General features: G+C 47.7%; 2 protein-coding genes across 7 annotated transcripts in view; one reads left to right on the top strand and one right to left on the bottom strand.

The window, feature by feature from the left end:
- ZNF618 (zinc finger protein 618) overlaps positions 1–5381 on the bottom strand; it is a 35207-nt gene extending 29826 nt beyond the window's left edge. For 4 of the 5 annotated variants that reach the window (XM_053473310.1, XM_053473313.1, XM_053473315.1 and 1 more), the window contains exon 1: positions 5219–5379. In XM_053473310.1, the coding sequence (XP_053329285.1) occupies positions 5219–5242 (24 nt within the window). In that variant the 5' untranslated portion in view covers positions 5243–5379. Of the gene's footprint in view, positions 1–5218 lie in introns of all 5 variants that reach the window. The other variant, XM_053473312.1, reaches the window with a different exon arrangement.
- A 4710-nt stretch (positions 5382–10091) lies between these two features.
- Positions 10092–17100, top strand: ARAF (A-Raf proto-oncogene, serine/threonine kinase). Of its 2 annotated transcripts, XM_053473461.1 has the most exons (17): positions 10092–10207; positions 11187–11439; positions 11542–11645; positions 11795–11897; positions 12100–12257; positions 12419–12487; positions 12602–12740; positions 13934–13961; positions 14046–14164; positions 14505–14707; positions 14786–14962; positions 15336–15382; positions 15605–15723; positions 15801–15932; positions 16341–16475; positions 16667–16835; positions 17017–17100. In XM_053473461.1, exons 2-16 carry the CDS (start codon positions 11194–11196, stop codon positions 16805–16807), a joined length of 1920 nt encoding a protein of 639 aa, XP_053329436.1. In that variant the 5' UTR covers positions 10092–10207; positions 11187–11193; the 3' UTR covers positions 16808–16835; positions 17017–17100. The 2 variants fall into 2 exon arrangements, with proteins under 2 accessions (XP_053329436.1, XP_053329435.1); XM_053473460.1 differs by lacking the exon at positions 17017–17100 and having other exon boundaries at positions 16667–16843.
- The last annotated feature ends 1582 nt before the right edge of the window (positions 17101–18682 follow it).

Here is an 18682-nt window from a genome sequence, read left to right as displayed (position 1 = left end):
TTTTGGGGGGGTTTATAACTCACTGAAAGGTAAAATTCACATTTAAATAGTTCACAGCTCAAAAAAATGATATCCGGGAGAATTGTTATTTTTTAGCTTTCCTGAAATATCTGAAATGTAAAACTAATAATTAGCACCGGTGGCAGAGGTGCGAAGGTACGGCAACGGGGAGGTCGGATGATAAACGCACTGGATTCCGTGTCATTATGTAGATGATAAACACACTGGATTCCGTGTCATTATGTAGATGATAAACACACTGGATTCCGTGTAATTATGTAGATGATAAACACACTGGATTCCGTGTAATTATGTAGATGATAAACGCACTGGATTCCGTGTCATTATGTAGATGATAAACACACTGGATTCCGTGTAATTATGTAGATGATAAACACACTGGATTCCGTGTAATTATGTAGATGATAAACGCACTGGATTCCGTGTCATTATGTAGATGATAAACGCACTGGATTCCGTGTAATTATGTAGAGTAATTGAAGCCTCAGCCGCGCACCCCAGTATATACGGCGCTGACCCTATCCATGCACTCTCTCCTCTCGGCCCCGTGTGGCCCTTTGACTGCCAGTCACTGTACGTGGTGCCGGCCACCGGCGCTCTGGGCATTAGACCTGCGCCCAGCATCCAGGCCAAGCGAGCCCACGTCACAGACTCGGAAAGGCCCCGCTTGGCTAAGCACCGTACGGCGCGCATGAACAGCGGGACATGATACCTGCCCCCCCCGCTGGGAGATATATAGATATATATATATACGTACGAGGACTACGTGCGGACCCTAAACCGCCGAGCCGGGTAGACGGGTAGAGGTTTGTGACGATCGTTACTGACGATGAATTTACTCAGAACCAAGGAGCCAGAGGGGCAATTATTATTATTTTCATCATTATTCATTTCATTATTATTATTATTTTATTAATATTATCATTATTATTATTTTATTAATATTATCATTATTATTATTTTCACCATTATTCATTTCATTATTATTATTTTATTAATATTATCATTATTATTATTTTCATCATTATTCATTTCATTATTATTTTATTAATATTATCATTATTATTATTTTCACCATTATTCATTTCATTATTATTACTTTATTAATATTATCATTATTATTAATTTCATTATTATTATTTTATTAATATTATCATTATTATAATTTTAGTAATATTATCATTATTATTATTTTCATCATTATTCATTTCATTATTATTATTTTATTAATATTATCATTATTATTATTTTCATCATTATTCATTTCATTATTATTATTTTATTAATATTATTATTATTATTATTTTATTAATATTATCATTATTATTATTTTCACCATTATTAATTTCATTATTATTATTTTATTAATATTATCATTATTATTAATTTCATTATTATTATTTTATTAATATTATCATTATTATAATTTTAGTAATATTATCATTATTATTATTTTCATCATTATTCATTTGATTATTAATATTTTTATTATTTTTATTGTTGTTTATTATTTTTATTATCATTATTCTTTATTATTATTATAATTTCTGTAGCACCGAGAATTATTTACAGTCCAAAGTCCGTGGCACCGGCCCAATATACGACAAAACTAGAGCTGGCAGACTAAGGCGACCCGAGACAGCAGGGGAAGAGAACTCGGCTCAGAAGCTAACACTCTATATTAGGAACCGGCAATGTGAAATAACAAGATATCGGGTCACATTAGCACCAGAAATTCTCTCCGCTGAGTGCACTTACGGGTCACCTGTGTGCGCTCGGAGTGGGAGTGCTTGGCGACACTCAATGGCAACTCAACTTCAGGAGCACAACCCACGGAGGTGACAGAACCTCAGCATCTCGGGGCAGTTTTTGGGGCAGTTTCCGCCTTATCCTCACTATAATTATTAACACAACTGCCAATCACTGAGCATCGGCCCCCGATTTTCCCAAATAACTCCAACGCACACGAGAAAAAAACGTAGAAACCGACTGCCGCCGTCCGGATGTTTGTCTAGTTGCTTCTGGATGGGGTGATCTATTGTTATTTATTGTTTTATATAGCGCCATCAAATTCCGTAGCGCTGTACAATGGGTAGATCTATTGCCCCGAACAGCCCCACCAACGAGGAGCGCTGCGAAGGTGCTTCGCTCAACAAGAGAAATGAAAAGTCTAGAAAATGTTAAAACGTCACTTATAATATGAACATTAAAACGGGAAATTAGCAATAATCACCCAGGAAATTGGGGGGGTTTGGGGTAAAACATAAAACGTACCTAAAAAAACAGCGTTGCGCCCCCCGACACTCTCTACAAGCCGCCAATCACCGGCAGCAACACCAACGAAATGCAATGTAAAGGGGAGGGGGTTAGTGCATTCCGGTAGGGGCACCTGCGAGACCCCCCTCGAAATGTCACCCCAACTCAAGAGGGAGCGGATGGTACGCGAGGCTCTGTACACCGACGCTGCTGAGCAGGCGATACGTACGACGGAACAAGCTGGGGGGATTTGCATAAAAAAAATTATGGAGTGGCCGTCGGCTGCCATCCGCATTTCAACGCGGGCCTTCAATTCACCACTAAATTATTCATGCTGTCGCTTTTCTCCTCAAATTAAAAAAAAATAACCGGAAAGAAATTTCTAATTAAAAAAAAAAAAAAAATTTAAATTTTTAAACGAGCCCTTTAAAAAAAAATTACATTTTTTTATGTTCCGGCAAAAACCGCCGCCGCTCCCAGATCCAGGAGACGCCGCCTCGTAAAATCACTTTGTTATTCTGCTTCTCTCAGCTTCCGTTAAACATAAAAGGCAGTAAAGAAACTTCGCTTCGGGGGGAAAAAAATAAAAAAAATCACATAAAAAAACAACTGGGGGGGGTTATTTTTGGGGGGGTATTTTTAGTTTTTAGAAAATAAGAGAGAAATGCAAAAGCGACCGTGAATTTCTTGCGTGCCGACGTCGGGCTGTTATTTCATTGGTAGAAAAAAATGGCGGATCAATCTATTTCACCCAGAGCATTGTGGGTAATCGCATCTGAAATAACACCCTTCTAACAGCATAATTCCAAGAAAAAACACGTACATTCAACAAACATGCGTTACGGCGCCCATAGGCCACAACTATGTCTCTGCGCATGCATAAAGTGAAAAAATGTAACAAAAAGTTAAAGTATTTATTAAGTCCCAAAAAGGTAAAAAATAAATAAATTCATAAATATTCAAAATATTCCAAGCTTCTAATCCTAGAAAGAAAAGAAACGCAAATCTGTTTGAAACCCGAAACCTTAAAGACAGAAAGAATAACGATCTTCTCCGCGATCGGCCCGAAACAATTCAATTATTGTTTTCCAAATCATTTCGGCTTAAAACCTCCGCGCTCCTCGTCCATCAGAAAAGGTAGTTAATGTCTAATTAGTTTTTCCGCATTAAATATTTATCGCTGTGAGAATAAAATCCAATTACCAAGGAAACAAAAAAAATTGAAGGTTAATATCTTAACTCTTCATTTTCAAATGAAAGGGGAAAAAAGGTTCCTCTTTATGTTTTTTTTATATTAAATTAAAAAAAATACAGCCTGTACCGGCAAATATTGTGTTTTTTCTGTTTTTTTGGTTGTTGTTGTTTTTTTCCCCATCATATTGAAAATCTATAAATCCAAAGAGGAGCCGGAGCAGGAGGAGGAAACGATGTGGTTTCAGTTCCATTTTCTGCAGGCAGAACGAGCAAATCAATTCATTAAAATTTAATTCAATATGGCAGCCACTGGTTGAATGAAACGTGTGGCTGCCAATTGGGTTTATGCTCTTCAAGCAGATGTAGATTGTTAGCGTACGCGGGATAACAATTCATTTTCTTTTTTTAATTAAAAAATTCCATTCCTGCAAAATTTCATTTAGCTTCCTGAGCCGAATCGATCCGGGAAGCAGCAGCCGGGTTTAAAGTTTAAACAATTTTTCAACCATATAAAAAGAAATAATCGAATTTCTAATTCATTACAAACCGGAGCAGAGCCGATCCTGATCAGGAAAAATCGCAAAATAGTTCATTTTTTTTAATATACATATAACACGGATTTTGCTAAATGTTCAGTTCAAACAGAAAGTAAAAAATCTTATTTTTGGGTGTGCCCTCAGCAATTCTGTCATGACATTTTGTATTTTTGGGGCTGAAATCATCTGTCCGGATACAGAATACATTTTATTCAGGCTGTGCAAATTCCAGCCATTTCATTTCTGCTCAGAGATAGAAAAAAAAAAATCAGAAATTTTTAAATTTCTATAGCCCCCTTATAATGGATTTATACCGCGTGCGCGACCCTTTCCAAAATATTTCTATTTCAAGTAAAATTTTAGAAAAAAAAATAATAATAATAACAATAAAAATAATACAAATAATAATTATACTTGAATTCATTTTTTCAGCCATTGGAAAAGAAAAAGAAATGACATTTTTATAATATGAAATAAACAACAACGCAGGGCGGTCTGCAAATTAATTCACCAGCATAAAACACATAAAAAGGAAAATGTTTCTTGTGGAAGAAATGAAAGTTTGAGATTTTAGAAAATAAGAAAATATTTGTGTGAATTTGTCCGGTTCGCGGCGCTTCTCCTGCAGGTGGCGCTGTTTTAATGCAATAAATCTGCCGATTCAAAAAAAAAAAAAAAAAAATTGGAAAAATTGAGAAAGAAAATTAAGGCCTGGAGGGGACGGGGGGGTCCCGGGGTTTTGGGGGGCTGCATGGTCTGGGCAAAGGGGTCCGGGGCAGAATCTTGGTGCCCCAGCCGTAATGCCCCGGGTTAAGCTGCCCATTTCGGAAATATTTTTGGCAGAAGGGAAATATAAATAATATGTGGGGGGAGGGGAGCGGCCGGCTGGATGCTTTTGTTTTCCCGGCGGAGACCCCCGGATCGGGCTCTTTGGGGGTCTCGCTGACACTCACTTGCCTCTCACACACACCCCCTGCACCCCGGGGCACCGCTGGTCACACACACTGGGGTGCGGGCACCTGACACGGGGTGCCCCCCAAACTCCTCTCAGCGCCCCCCTCGCCACCACCGGTCACCCCAACCCCGCCGGACCCGGCCGCCCCGCACACCCCCCTGTGCATGCTTTTAGGGGGGTGTGGAATGGGTGCCGCCCGCCGGGCCCCGCTCCTCCCATGTGGGGCCCCTGCCCCGGGCCCCGCTCCTCTTCTTACCTTCCCCGGGTGTCCGCGGTGCATGGGCTCCACTCCTGCCCAGCTGGGTAGCGATGTGTCCCGGCTCCCTGGCAGCCTCGGCCCGGGAGAGTTCAGCAGATCGGCTGGAGGTGGAGAGAGAGAGGGAGGGGAGACTCAGAGAGGAGGGGAGAGGAGGCTCCGTGTGTCTGTGTGTGTATGGGCACTGTGTGTGTGTCTGTGTGTATGGGCACTGTGTGTGTGTCTGTGTGTATGGGCACTGTGTGTGTGTCTGTGTGTATGGGCACTGTGTGTGTGTCTGTGTGTATGGGCACTGTGTGTGTGTCTGTGTGTATGGGCACTGTGTGTGTGTGTATGGGCACTGTGTGTGTCTGTGTGTATGGGCACTGTGTGTGTGTGTCTGTGTGTATGGGCACTGTGTGTGTGTGTATGGGCACTGTGTGTGTGTCTGTGTGTATGGGCACTGTGTGTGTGTGTATGGGCACTGTGTGTATGCATGGGCACTGTGTGTGTGTGTATGGGCACTGTGTGTGTGTGTATGGGCACTGTGTGTATGCATGGGCACTGTGTGTGTGTGTATGGGCACTGTGTGTATGCATGGGCACTGTGTGTGTGTGTATGGGCACTGTGTGTGTGTATGGGCACTGTGTGTGTGTATGGGCACTGTGTGTGTGTGTTTTGGCACTGTGTGTGTGTATGGGCACTGTGTGTGTATGGGCACTGTGTGTGTGTGTTTTGGCACTGTGTGTGTGTATGGGCACTGTGTGTGTATGTGCACTGTGTGTGTATGGGCACTGTGTGTGTGTGTATGGGCACTGTGTGTGTGTGTATGGGCACTGTGTGTGTGTGTGTGTATGGGCACTGTGTGTCTGTGTATGTATGGGCACTGTGTGTCTGTGTGTGTATGTGCACTGTGTGTGTGTATGGGCGCTGTGTGTGTGTATGGGCACTGTGTGTATGGGCACTGTGAGTGTGTACGGGCACTGCGTGTAGTGTATGGGCACTGCATGTAGTGTATGGGCAGTGTGTGTGTATATGTGCACTGTGTGTGTGTATGGGCACTGTGAGTGTGTACGGGCACTGCGTGTAGTGTATGGGCAGTGTGTGTGTATATGTGCACTGTGTGTAGTGAATGGACACTGCATGTCGTGTATAGCACTGGTATGCATGGTGCGTGTGCTTGTGCGCTCTGCGTGTCTAGCGCTGTCACTGTGTGCGCGGCATTGAGTGTATCGTGGTGTGATAGTGTAAGTGTGTATCATAGTGAGTTTTAACTATGTCCGTGTGCTCGCCATTCTGTGTGTTGGGCTCTGTCAGTGCGTGTTTAATGTGTGCACACACCGTATCCGTGTGACTGGGAGGGGGCTGTTACCAGAAACGTCCCGCATGGCTGCCCCAGTATCCTCCTAAATCCATAAAAACATGGCGGCCTGCGGTGCTTCTCCGGTCATTTCCTGCCCTCCTCGCTTATTACCCGGATATAAAGGGGGATCGCGCTCATCGCCACGGCAAATATCCCCTCAGATACCACACGGATCCCGACTGACCTCCATTTTGCCCCGGGGCATAATATATATGTACCCCGTTATGCTGAGTGAACAGCCTAAAACATGGGCTTCCCACACTATTTATTGCCCTGCTTAATTTGTCCCAGCAACTGATTGCTATGGTAACAGGGGAGGAGCCGCAGTAATGCAAAGCACTTGTGCAGTATCAGTACGTGTTTCCCGCTCTTTCTCTGCTCCGCCCTCTTTTCTCCCAGCAGCCCTGGGTTTCCTGTTGCGGTTGCTGTGGTAACAGAAGGAGGATGTAGTTTCCTGCCCTCATGGTACAAGGTGTCCCCAGGTGTGCAGGGGTTGGGACTCTTGTCAGGTACGAGACTGTAAGCTCCTGTGCGCGGGGCCCTCCTCACTTAGTTAGTCAATTTGTTATGTTATATAATACTTATTATGTCCTGTCTACCCATTGTACAGCGCTATGGAATATGAAGCGCTATATAACACAATAAATAATAATAATGAGGCAGGGGAGACTCCATGTGTCAGGTACATGGGGCCGGGGGCTTCATGTGTCCCGTTTGGACTGCCCCTTGTATCCCTGCCAGCTGTGCCTTTTGCCCCGGTCACATGTCACAGGGGGCACATGGTAGGCAGGGTCTTCGTCCATTTATACCTTTACTTAGGAGCAGCACCGGTTGTGTGCAGGGCCGAATCCAGCAGCTGCTTAGGGTAATTTATTTATAATGCGCCCTGTAGTGCAGCCTCTTTTACCCAATCCCTCGTTTATTGTATGAATGGTTATCGCGAGAGGCATTCGCTCCGGCTGCCTTCCGCCCTCTGAGATTATATACCGTATATAATGTATACACGGTACCGTTACTGGTACACGTGCCGAGTCACCCCTACCTCTTCACACAGTTTTTAGTGAATTAGCACACGTTCGGGGGCGCAGGCATTTCCCCTTCCGGGTCTCACAGGTGACCTTAAACCTTTCCATTTAAATACACTATATCTGCAGATGTATGGCAGAGGAGACGCGGCGTCGGCGATGAGCCCAGACGGAAGCTCTTAGTGTCGCCGTCGGGTGCCCTCTGAGGCATTTACCCAGCATTTACCCCAACTGCTGAACGGTGGGAAGCACATAACCCCCGACCGGCGATCAGCAGCACCACCTACTGGCCACAAGCTGAAACACAACACGGTGTGAATCCAAAACATTTTGATCTATACACCAGGCAAAGGTTTACTTCTCTGCCTGCGCGGTGACCGTCCCGGCATGGGTTCTACTTCAGCCGTCTAAAGACAAACAAGTCGATGGGGCCGGGGCGGATTCACCCCGAGTTATTAAAAGAGCTTGGTGGGGTACTAGCAAAACCGTTACCGGATTGATTTAACCAATCATTGTTAACGAGAGGAGCCCCCGGAGACTGGAAGCGCATGAAGCTGCGTCCGATCCGCCTTCCCGCTTTGGGATTTCGTGGCATTAAATGTTTGAGGAGAGAGGCGAGGAGAGGAGCGGAGAGGCGAGGAGAGGAGAGGAGAGGAGAGGAGCGCAGCGTTTCCTCCTTATTTATCTGCGATGGAACCCTGCTGGAGATACGCAGACTACAGACTGAACACAAGGGCGTCCCTGACCAGACTGCACGCTCTCTGTATTAGCACGCTGTACACACTGCATGAGGGTTACTCTCTGTATTAGCACGCTGTATACACTGCATGAGGGTTACTCTCTGTATTAGCACGCTGTACACACTGCATGAGGGTTACTCTCTGTATTAGCACGCTGTATATACTGCATGAGGGTTACTCTCTGTATTAGTGCGCTGTACACACTGTATGAGGGTTACTCTCTGTATTAGCACGCTGTATAAACTGCATGAGGGTTACTCTCTGTATTAGCGCGCTGTACACTGCATGAGGGTTACTCTCTGTATTAGCACGCTGTACACACTGCATGAGGGTTACTCTCTGTATTAGCGCGCTGTACACTGCATGAGGGTTACTCTCTGTATTAGCACGCTGTATACACTGCATGAGGGTTACTCTCTGTATTAGCACGCTGTACACACTGCATGAGGGTTACTTTCTGTATTAGCGCGCTGTACACTGTATGAGGGTTACTCTCTGTATTAGCGCGCTGTATACACTGTACGAGGGTTACTCTCTGTATTAGCGCGCTGTATACACTGTATGAGGGTTACTCTCTGTATTAGCGCGCTGTACACACTGTATGAGGGTTACTCTCTGTATTAGCGCGCTGTACACACTGTATGAGGGTTACTCTCTGTATTAGCGCGCTGTACGCACTGTATGAGGGTTACTCTCTGTATTAGCGCGCTGTACACACTGCACGAGGGTTACTCCCTGTATTAGCGCGCTGTATACACTGTACAAGGGTTACTCTCTGTATTAGCGCGCTGTACACACTGTATGAGGGTTACTCTCTGTATTAGCGCGCTGTATACACTGCATGAGGGTTACTCTCTGTATTAGCGCGCTGTATACACTGTATGAGGGTTACTCTCTGTATTAGTGCGCTGTACACACTGTATGAGGGTTACTCTCTGTATTAGCACGCTGTATACACTGTATGAGGGTCACTCTCTGTATTAGCACGCTGTATATACTGCATGAGGGTTACTCTCTGTATTAGTGCGCTGTACACACTGTATGAGGGTTACTCTCTGTATTAGCGCGCTGTACACACTGCATGAAGGTTACTCTCTGTATTAGCGCGCTGTATACACTGCATGAGGGTTACTCTCTGTATTAGCACGCTGTACACACTGCATGAGGGTTACTCTCTGTATTAGCACGCTGTATACACTGTATGAGGGTTACTCTCTGTATTAGCGCGCTGTATACACTGTATGAGGGTTACTCTTTGTATTCTAACACTATTGAGTTCCACTTCCTTAGTAATTACAAACATTTAGAAATGACGTCATTAAATCACGTCATGCGTTCTAAGCACAAGAATCACGGCCGCTCTGCCCTGGGAGATGTTTATATGAATCGTAAAATCCTGGCAACCGCTGTGAGAGCAGCGAGCGGGGGTTTCTCTAGTGTTTAATACTCGCCAACTTCGGCACATTCCAAGAGTTGTGCCCCGGGAGAGTGCTATACACCAGAGACTGGCAACAGGCTCAGCAGCTCCGATAACCGATAAGTAACGAGCTCGCCAGGCCGCCCCTCCCCGCACAGCCGGCCCAAGGAGCGCAACAGGGCCGACTAAGACAATAACGGCTCTCGGGGAGCCTCTAAAGTTCAGGCAGGGGGATGTCTCTTGTGATTGGAACTCAGTGTCACCTCCCTGTATGATGTCACCACCAGCCAGGGAGAGGGCGGGGCACTGTAACGCCTAGTGCGGGGAGCCAATAGGAAGCCGGGGGTGGAGTCAGCACATTCTCCACCGACATGGCGGATGTTCCCATTACTGGGTGACTGGCACCGAGATGGACGTCATCCTGCCGCTCTTACGTCACTGATTGCGACTTACCCGGTGGCTGAAGTATGATGAGAAAAAGCTGTTTTGTCTGTTTTTACAAATAATAGCGTTTATAGCAGTGAGAGGGAGGTGTGTATATATATACACACATGTGTGTCTGTGGGAGAGAGGGAGGTGTGTATATATATGTGTGTTTGTGGGAGAGAGGAAGGTGTGTGTATATATGTGTGTGTCTGTGGGAGAGAGGGAGGTGTGTATATATATATATATATATATATAAATAAATAATGTGTGTGTGTATATGTATGTATATATATATATGTATGTATGTATATATATATATATATATATATATATATATATATATATATATATAGGGGAGTGTATATATATATATATATATATGTATGTATGTTGTGTGTGTGATTAAACTTCAGGGGAGGCGCTGAGTTGCTATTGAAAATCATAGCCATTGGACGATTATTGTGTAGCGCGCAGGGGCCGAGCTGCATGGCCATTGGACGATTATTGTGTAGCGCGCAGGGGCCGAGCTGCATGGCCATTGGACGATTATTGTGTAGCGCGCAGGGGCCGAGCTGCATGGCCATTGGACGATTAGTGCGTAATGTGACGGGGATTGCAAAGAGGGCATTGGCTGCATGCTAATAATGACGCTCTTGGTATTTTGCACCAGTCCTCGGGGCCGCTGGGGGGCCGCCTCGCAGGGTCACACCTCTTCAAACTGAATGGTTCTGGATCTTTAGGTCCTCTGCCAGCACATGGAGCTCTGCCTCTTTGCCCCATGCGCTTGCTCTCTGTTTTAATTCCCGCAGCCGCCTTCCTCCCGAGTTTCTCTCCCTCCCGTCCGTGGCTCCTCTCTCTCTCCCTCTCCCATCTGTTGCGTTATTCCACCAAATGCTGTGATTTGCAGCATCTCGGGGAGGAAGAACAGAGAGACGATTCGAAGCTGAGGGCCGGGGGGCCGTGGATCTGGATGCTTGCCCCTCTCAGTGCCCGCTCTGACTCCTCTTTCTTTTGCCAGGGCACCAATGAAGCGCTCTCACACCCCGCCAGGCACCCTGGCCAACGGCGCGTTGGGCGCTCTGTCCCGGGAGCTGGGGAAGGGCACCGCTGTCATGCTGTCGGCCGCCGTGCTGGAGCTGCCCAGTCCTGGGGCACGTGGGCCAGTTCATCACGCCGGGGCCAGACTGGCCAGCCAGAGCGACGTCCATCAGCCAGAGGGCAAGGCAGGGGGTACCGTCAAAGTGTATCTACCCAATCAGCAGAGGACCGTGGTGAGTTTTTTTTTAGTTTTTATGCCCCATTTCGCTGCCCCCTCTCCATCTGTTTTTATTTTGGCCGTGACGTTCGCACTGTTTTTCCTCCCCGTGCGTCAGGTGAATGTCAAGCCTGGGATGACGGTCTACGATTCTCTAGACAAGGCGCTGAAGGTGCGCGGCCTGAGCCAGGATTGCTGCGCCGTCTATCGTCTGATACAGGGGTAAGGAGGCCGTCGGGGGCTGTGATGGTTAAGGGCCCCGGCAGGGCCCTCAGGAGCCTTTTCCCTCTCTCTGCGTGTAACGCGTTCTCTCGCAGCACCGCAGAGCGCCTGCTTTACACGCAGTAACCGTCTCTCTATTCCCGCGGCAGCCGCAAAGTGCTCACCGACTGGGGGACGGACATCACGCCGCTGGTGGGAGAGGAGCTCATGGTGGAAGTGTTGGCCGACATCCCGCTGTCCATGCACAATTTTGTGAGTGTTCCGCCCCGCTCGGGTTCCGCGCCCCGCCCCGCCCGGGTTCCGCGCCCCGTCCCGCCCGGGTTCCCCGCCCCGCCCCGCTCGGGTTCCGCGCCCCGCTCCACTCGGGTTCCCCCGCCCCGCTCGGGTTCCCCGCCCCGCTCGGGTTCCGCGCCCCGCCTCCCGCTCAGCCTCTTGGCTCTGCCTCTCTCCGCAGGTCCGGAAGACACATTTTAATCTGGCGTTCTGTGACTTCTGCCTGAAATTTCTCTTCCACGGCTTTCGCTGCCAGACCTGTGGCTACAAATTCCACCAGCACTGCAGCAGCAAAGTGCCCACCGCCTGCTTCGACATGGCCAAGGTCCACAAGCCCACGTGAGTGACCCCCCTGTTATTCCACCCGGGGACACCGGACAGGGGCTGTGTTGTGGATGACGGGGTAGTGGATGCTGTGACCGTACGAACAGAGGAAGGTGGCATCCGTTCTGTGTCTCTTTCGGCACGTCTCATAAACCGGTATCTCTTTATTCCTCCAGGAATCTCTACCAGGATTACGACGGTTCTCCCGGTTTAACCCACGAGTTATTCTCGCCCCAGCTACCCAGGTAACAAGGGCCGCTCTCCCTTCTCGCAATCATCCATTTGCCTTCCCTCCTCATTTCTCCGGCCCCTCCGTTTTCGTCCCTGTTTCCCAGTCCATGCCATCTCTCCCTTCGCAGCCCCCGGACCCAGCACCAAGGACCCGCTTCCTTTTCCTTCCCTGCGGAGGGACAGCCCCTGCAGAGACACCGCTCCACCTCTACCCCAAATGTCCATATTGACAGCACCACCGGCCCTGTGGATAACTCCGTCATCGAGGTACCCTGGAGAAGGTTCTGTGTAACGTCTTACAGCCGAGCTCTGCGGCTAGTGAGGGGCCGGGGAGGACAGGGCCATCAAAAGTGGGGTTAGTGGTTGTTTGACTGACGGGTGCCGATAGGCAGCTCCCAGGTGGACCGGTCCTCCTCGTCCTCTGGGTTTGGAAAGGGACGGTAATGAAGCCTCCGTGTTGGGTTGGTCAGAAGGTCGGGGTCCGGGATGTCGCAGGACCGCCAGGACCGAGAGTGATTTACTAGGCATGCGACCTGCGAACAGACCGCATTTTCTTCTGCTGAGGAGTAGTGTATGCTGTGTAAGGCAGACCGGTGCTGTGCAATCGGGTTTTACCCCTGTGCAGCATGTTAGTGTGTATCTGATTGGGTGTCCTGCGTTCCGCCTCGTGCTGCTGTGTATCTGATTGGGTGTCCTGCGTTCCGCCTCGTGCTGCTGTGTATCTGATTGGGTGTCCTGCGTTCCGCCTCGTGCTGCTGTGTATCTGATTGGGTGTCCTGCGTTCCGCCTCGTGCTGCTGTGCCTCTGATTGGGTGTCCTGCGTTCCGCCTCGTGCTGCTGTGTATCTGATTGGGTGTCCTGCGTTCCGCCTCGTGCTGCTGTGTATCTGATTGGGTGTCCTGCGTTCCGCCTCGTGCTGCTGTGTATCTGATTGGGTGTCCTGTGTTCCGCCTCGTGCTGTTGTGCCTCCGATTGGTTGTTTTATGTGTGTAAGAGCGGGTGTAGATACGTGAAGGTGAAAGCTGTTGCACTTCGTTACTTAGTTGCTGCTTCACTTGGTGTGGAAGGGTTTCCATCGGCAGGTAGGGGGTATCAGGTAGACTGGCTGCTGCTGTGCTGTGGGGGCCGCGGGGGCCGGAGGATAAAATGAACCCTTGGATCCTTTCCAGCGTCTGGGGTATGAATGACCAGCAAACCCCCCCCCCCCCCGTTTCCTACAAGCCACGTTATTCTGTTTCCAGGGGCTTCAGCTTTTAGCCGACGCTTATTTTGGGGAATAAATCCATTTTCTTATATTTTTCTTATTAGACCCTTCAATGTCTTATGAGACCATTTGATGTTTGCATTTTCTGGGGGCACAAACGGTTCCCAGTAATTCTCAGCCATTTAACCCCCCCCCGCTCCCTGACGGTGTGCTCAGTGCTTCGCCTTTTATTTCCGCCTGTTTGTTTCTGTTGCAGGAAGCGCTGCGGAGCTCCGCTGTCTCCCGTGAGTATTTCTGATCACAACGACGCAGTCTGTCTCGGTTTCTGCAAAAACTCACAAAATGACACTTTTTTTTTTTTTCTTCAGCCAGTGATGGAGGCCCTAAAAGTGTGGCCCCCCACGGGACGAAGTCTCCCCAGGCCAAGTCGCCTTTAGAGCCCACGAGGGAACGAAAAGCTTCAGCGTCTGATGAGAAGAAGAAAGTGGTAAGCGGGAAACCCAACGCGTTTCGTGTCCAAAACCCAATACCATCCGCATGGCCATCGCAAGCTTCTGTAACGGGGGTATTATGGAGTAGTTACCGGCTTCCAGCGGCAGCTTGGGAAGGGCCTGACGGGAGACGTTATTCCGGTGATGCATTTGCCGGTCGGGCTGGTTGGTACATTAGACAGTTGCTGGTTTATAGCACCATTTATTCGCCGGAACGTCTTCTCACTTACCCCTCACTTACCTCTCACTTACCCCTCGCTTACCCCTCACTTACCTCTCACTTACCTCTCACTTACCCCTCACTTACCTAAAATACTTTTGCTGTCTCTGAATTAGAAACAGTTGGGTTACCGAGACTCCAGCTATTACTGGGAGGTCAATCCCAGCGAGGTGGTCGTCATGAAGCGCATCGGCACGGGCTCTTTCGGCACGGTGTACCGCGGTAAGTGGCACGGGGACGTGGCGGTCAAGATCCTGAAGGTGACCAACCCCACCAACGAACAGATCCAGGCCTTCAAGAACGAGATGCAGGTTCTCAGGTAATGGAGCGAACGCTCAATGAGTCGGGGAGAGACCCGCGGGTGGGCGTGGTACTGATCGCACTCCGTCTCCGGCAGGAAAACGCGTCACGTCAATATTCTGCTGTTCATGGGCTTCATGACGCGGCCCAACTTCGCCATAATCACGCAGTGGTGTGAGGGGAGCAGCCTGTACCGGCACCTGCACGTGATCGAGACGCGCTTCGACATCTTCCAGCTCATTGACGTGGCGCGGCAGACGGCCCAGGGCATGGAGTGAGTGACTTCATCATTTAGCCAACGGCCCCTTCCTTTCACCAGGTCTCTTTTATTCGGGGTCTCAGAAGGAATTTTGTAATCCAGTTAAAAAATATATAAATCTGGAATTTAGTGGCCGACGCGTATCCCGCGCGTTCTACTTCTTTACGAGGCTGCCGGCACTCGCCGTGTGTTGTATTCCTGCTCCGGCTGCCACGTGTCGGCCCTTAGCTCCAGCCGGTACTTGTGCTTTTATGCCGTATAAAATACCCCCTTCTTCCGCTTTAATGCCGTTGAGGTCGCTGGAGGTCCTGTGAACGCCGCGTGTCGATAGTAACTGATGCCGCTTGGAGCGAACCTCGCGTGTGACTGCCGTGTCTTTTGCTTTCAGTTACCTTCATGCCAAAAATATCATACATCGTGACTTGAAGTCAAACAGTATCCTTAAACAGGTTCTTATAATGGCCCGCTAAAAGCCCGATTTACCTGATTCCTGCCACAAGGGGGCAGCAAAGGGCTGCAGGGGGTGAGTTGGACAGAAGGAAATACGCAGCCCTTTATATTCTAAATCATATACTGGCTGAGTGTGCCGAGAGCTGCAGTCTACAGCACATGGGGTGCCAAGGCTTGCGTTTTGGCTTCCTTAAGTTCCCGTGACAGACATCTTCCTGCACGAGGGTCTCACGGTGAAGATCGGGGACTTTGGGTTGGCCACGGTGAAGACTCGGTGGAGTGGATCCCAGCAGGTGGAGCAGCCCAGTGGATCTATTCTGTGGATGGTGAGTGTCTCTGCCCGTCCCGCTGTGTATTCTCGGGATTGCCTGCTTCCTAACGCTGCTGGTTTTGTGCGTTGAAGGCCCCGGAGGTGATCCGCATGCAGGAGAGCAGTCCGTACAGCTTCCAGTCCGACGTGTACGCTTACGGAGTGGTGCTCTACGAGCTCGTGGCTGGAGTGTTACCCTACGCAAACATCAACAACAGAGACCAGGTGAGGGCCGGGGCCGCAGCGTCCGGACACGCTGGAGATGTGATAAATACGTCCGCGTAGGCGACTCGTTTTACGGCCCTTTTAATATATATATATATATATATATATATATATATATATATATATATATATATATATATATATATATATATATATATATATATATATATATATATATATATATATATATATATATATATATATATATATATATATATATATATATATATATATATATATAATATATATATATATACACACACACACACACACACACACACACACACACACACACACACACACACACACACACACATATAGAACCCTCCGGCCGTCTGTCGCGGCGGCGGGCTGAGTCCCCGGGTTCATGGCGCAGGATCGTTTGTAACCCGAGTTTCCCATTTGCAGATCATTTTCATGGTCGGTCGGGGTTACCTCTCTCCTGATCTCAGCAAAGTGTCCACCAACTGCCCCAAAGCCATGAAGCGGCTCCTGGTCGATTGTTTAAAGTTCAAGAGAGAAGAGAGGCCTCTGTTTCCTCAGGTAAGGAGCCGTGTGATGGAGCCCATCCTACAAGCTCAGAAGGGGCAGTTTTAAGGTCACCATGCAGCGAGAGCCTGAAGCAGCAGGGGGTACAACTATATACATACCCCCCCCTAATACTGTCCGTAATCTAATATTAAAGAGTGACCCCAACCTGGCGACGTCCCCAAACACTTCTTATCTGTCCCCAGATCCTTTCGTCCATCGAGCTGCTCCAGAGAGCTCTCCCGAAGATCGAGCGAAGCGCGTCTGAACCTTCCTTACACAGGGCGGTGAACGCCGAAGACCTCAATCAGTTCTTTATCAGTACTCTCCGGCTGGCCCCCCAGTGACGGAGTCCGAGGAAACCATCAGTCCCCGGTATAGGCCCATCCCGGGGCGCCGACATGGCTTACGGTCGCATAAAGGACGTCTCTTATATGAAAGAGAGAAGTAACATGGTGTCCACCCCCGCGGGGTCTAATGTCCTTCGTCCTTCTCTCTCTCTCTCTCTCTCTCCCTCTGGGCTGCGTCTCTCTTGTTTGTCTGTATGGCGCTTTAGTCTTTTGAATTCTCTTTAATCGCTCGCCGTGCGATGAGTGATCCATCTGGTGAAGGTCCGGCTTGGATGAGGCTGGGGCTTTCAAGCTCGGTTCTCGCCGGGATAGGCTGGCAAAAAGCAGGACATGGAATACCCTCGGGCTTTTCTGCCATTCTGACCCCGCGGTTTAATATTCAATCACTTCCTATGACAAGTGAGCCTCTCGTGACCCGCGTGCGATAAGTGAGCATAGCCGTGCGCGTGTGAAAGGCTTAGTGAAGATCCGCTGATCCCAGGACCTCGTTGGGATCTGTCTGCCTAGGAACCCGCCACGACCCAACTTCCACGTGTGCCTTCCTGGAACCTTGCCATCTCCTGATTGGATGAAACATTTACACGTATGATACTCTGTTACAGGACTTGATGTCTCTATAGAGCGCACGAGACGCTCTCGCGAGTTACTGAATCAAATAGAAGTGACAATTTTTTTGTACCTGATTCATTGAGCCGCCGGAGGATCCTGGAGAAATGATTTCCGCGTAGAAGCCATGATTCACGTCCGAGAAGACGATGTTGTTGACTGGGTGATTCGGGAGAATCCTTCACAAACTGGGCCATTGTGGGATATCTGATAAGGAGCCCTAGATTTAAATGTTCTTCTGTATTAACCGTTTAGTGTGGTTTATTTTTTAAAGTGGGGTTGGCGGGCAGAGGTAGTGAAACGGTTAATTAAGCCTGGTATGCTTGAGAAAAGATGTGGAATAAATAAAACTTTATGGTGAGGGTGATACACGTACATTTTAATGATTTCGGATATACGGATGTGTAATATATAGTTTTAAATAAAATACATTTGGTGTAATAATAGTCTTGAACTCTTTGCCGGTTACCCCCAGATGCTTCCTTTTCAATAAAACACAGACTTTTAGTTGGTTATATGGCCTGGGGGGGTATATAATATGGGGAATATACAGGATATAACGGACGGGATTAGTTATATGTTATTAGTTATCAGTAATATATAATATGAGGAATATACAGGGATATAACGGGTTATAAGGACGGGATTAGTTATACGGCCGGAGAGTATATAATATATAATATGAGGAATACACAGGGATATAACGGGTTATAAGGACGGGATTAGTTATACGGCCGGAGAGTATATAATATATAATATGAGGAATATACAGGATATAACGGGTTATAAGGACGGGATTAGTTATACGGCCGGAGAGTATATAATATGAGGAATATACAGGGATATAACGGGTTATAAGGACGGGATTAGTTATACTGCCGGAGAGTATATAATATATAATATGAGGAATATACAGGGATATAACGGGTTATAAGGACGGGGTTAGTTATACGGGGGGAGAGTATATAATATGAGGAATATACAGGATATAACGGGTTATAAGGACGGGATTAGTTATACGGGGGAGAGTATATAATATATAATATGAGGAATATACAGGGATATAACGGGTTATAAGGACGGGATTAGTTATACGGTCGGAGAGTATATAATATATAATATGAGGAATATACAGGATATAACGGGTTATAAGGACGGGATTAGTTATACGGGGGGAGAGTATATAATATATAATATGAAGAATATACAGGGATATAACGGGTTATAAGGACGGGATTAGTTATACGGCCGGAGAGTATATAATAT

Source organism: Spea bombifrons, chromosome 8, assembly GCF_027358695.1.
Source record: "Spea bombifrons isolate aSpeBom1 chromosome 8, aSpeBom1.2.pri, whole genome shotgun sequence".
Taxonomy (NCBI): domain Eukaryota; kingdom Metazoa; phylum Chordata; class Amphibia; order Anura; family Pelobatidae; genus Spea; species Spea bombifrons.
This window is presented reverse-complemented; position numbering and strand designations above follow the sequence as displayed.

Excerpts from the sequence above, each read along its gene's own strand:
- ARAF (XM_053473461.1), top strand. The coding sequence starts at position 11,194 with ATGAAGCGCTCTCACACCCCGCCAGGCACCCTGGCCAACGGCGCGTTG. Across the intron at positions 14,708-14,785 it reads AACGAGATGCAGGTTCTCAG|GAAAACGCGTCACGTCAATA; the intron begins GTAATGGAGCGA and ends CGTCTCCGGCAG. Across the intron at positions 14,963-15,335 it reads CAGACGGCCCAGGGCATGGA|TTACCTTCATGCCAAAAATA; the intron begins GTGAGTGACTTC and ends TTTTGCTTTCAG.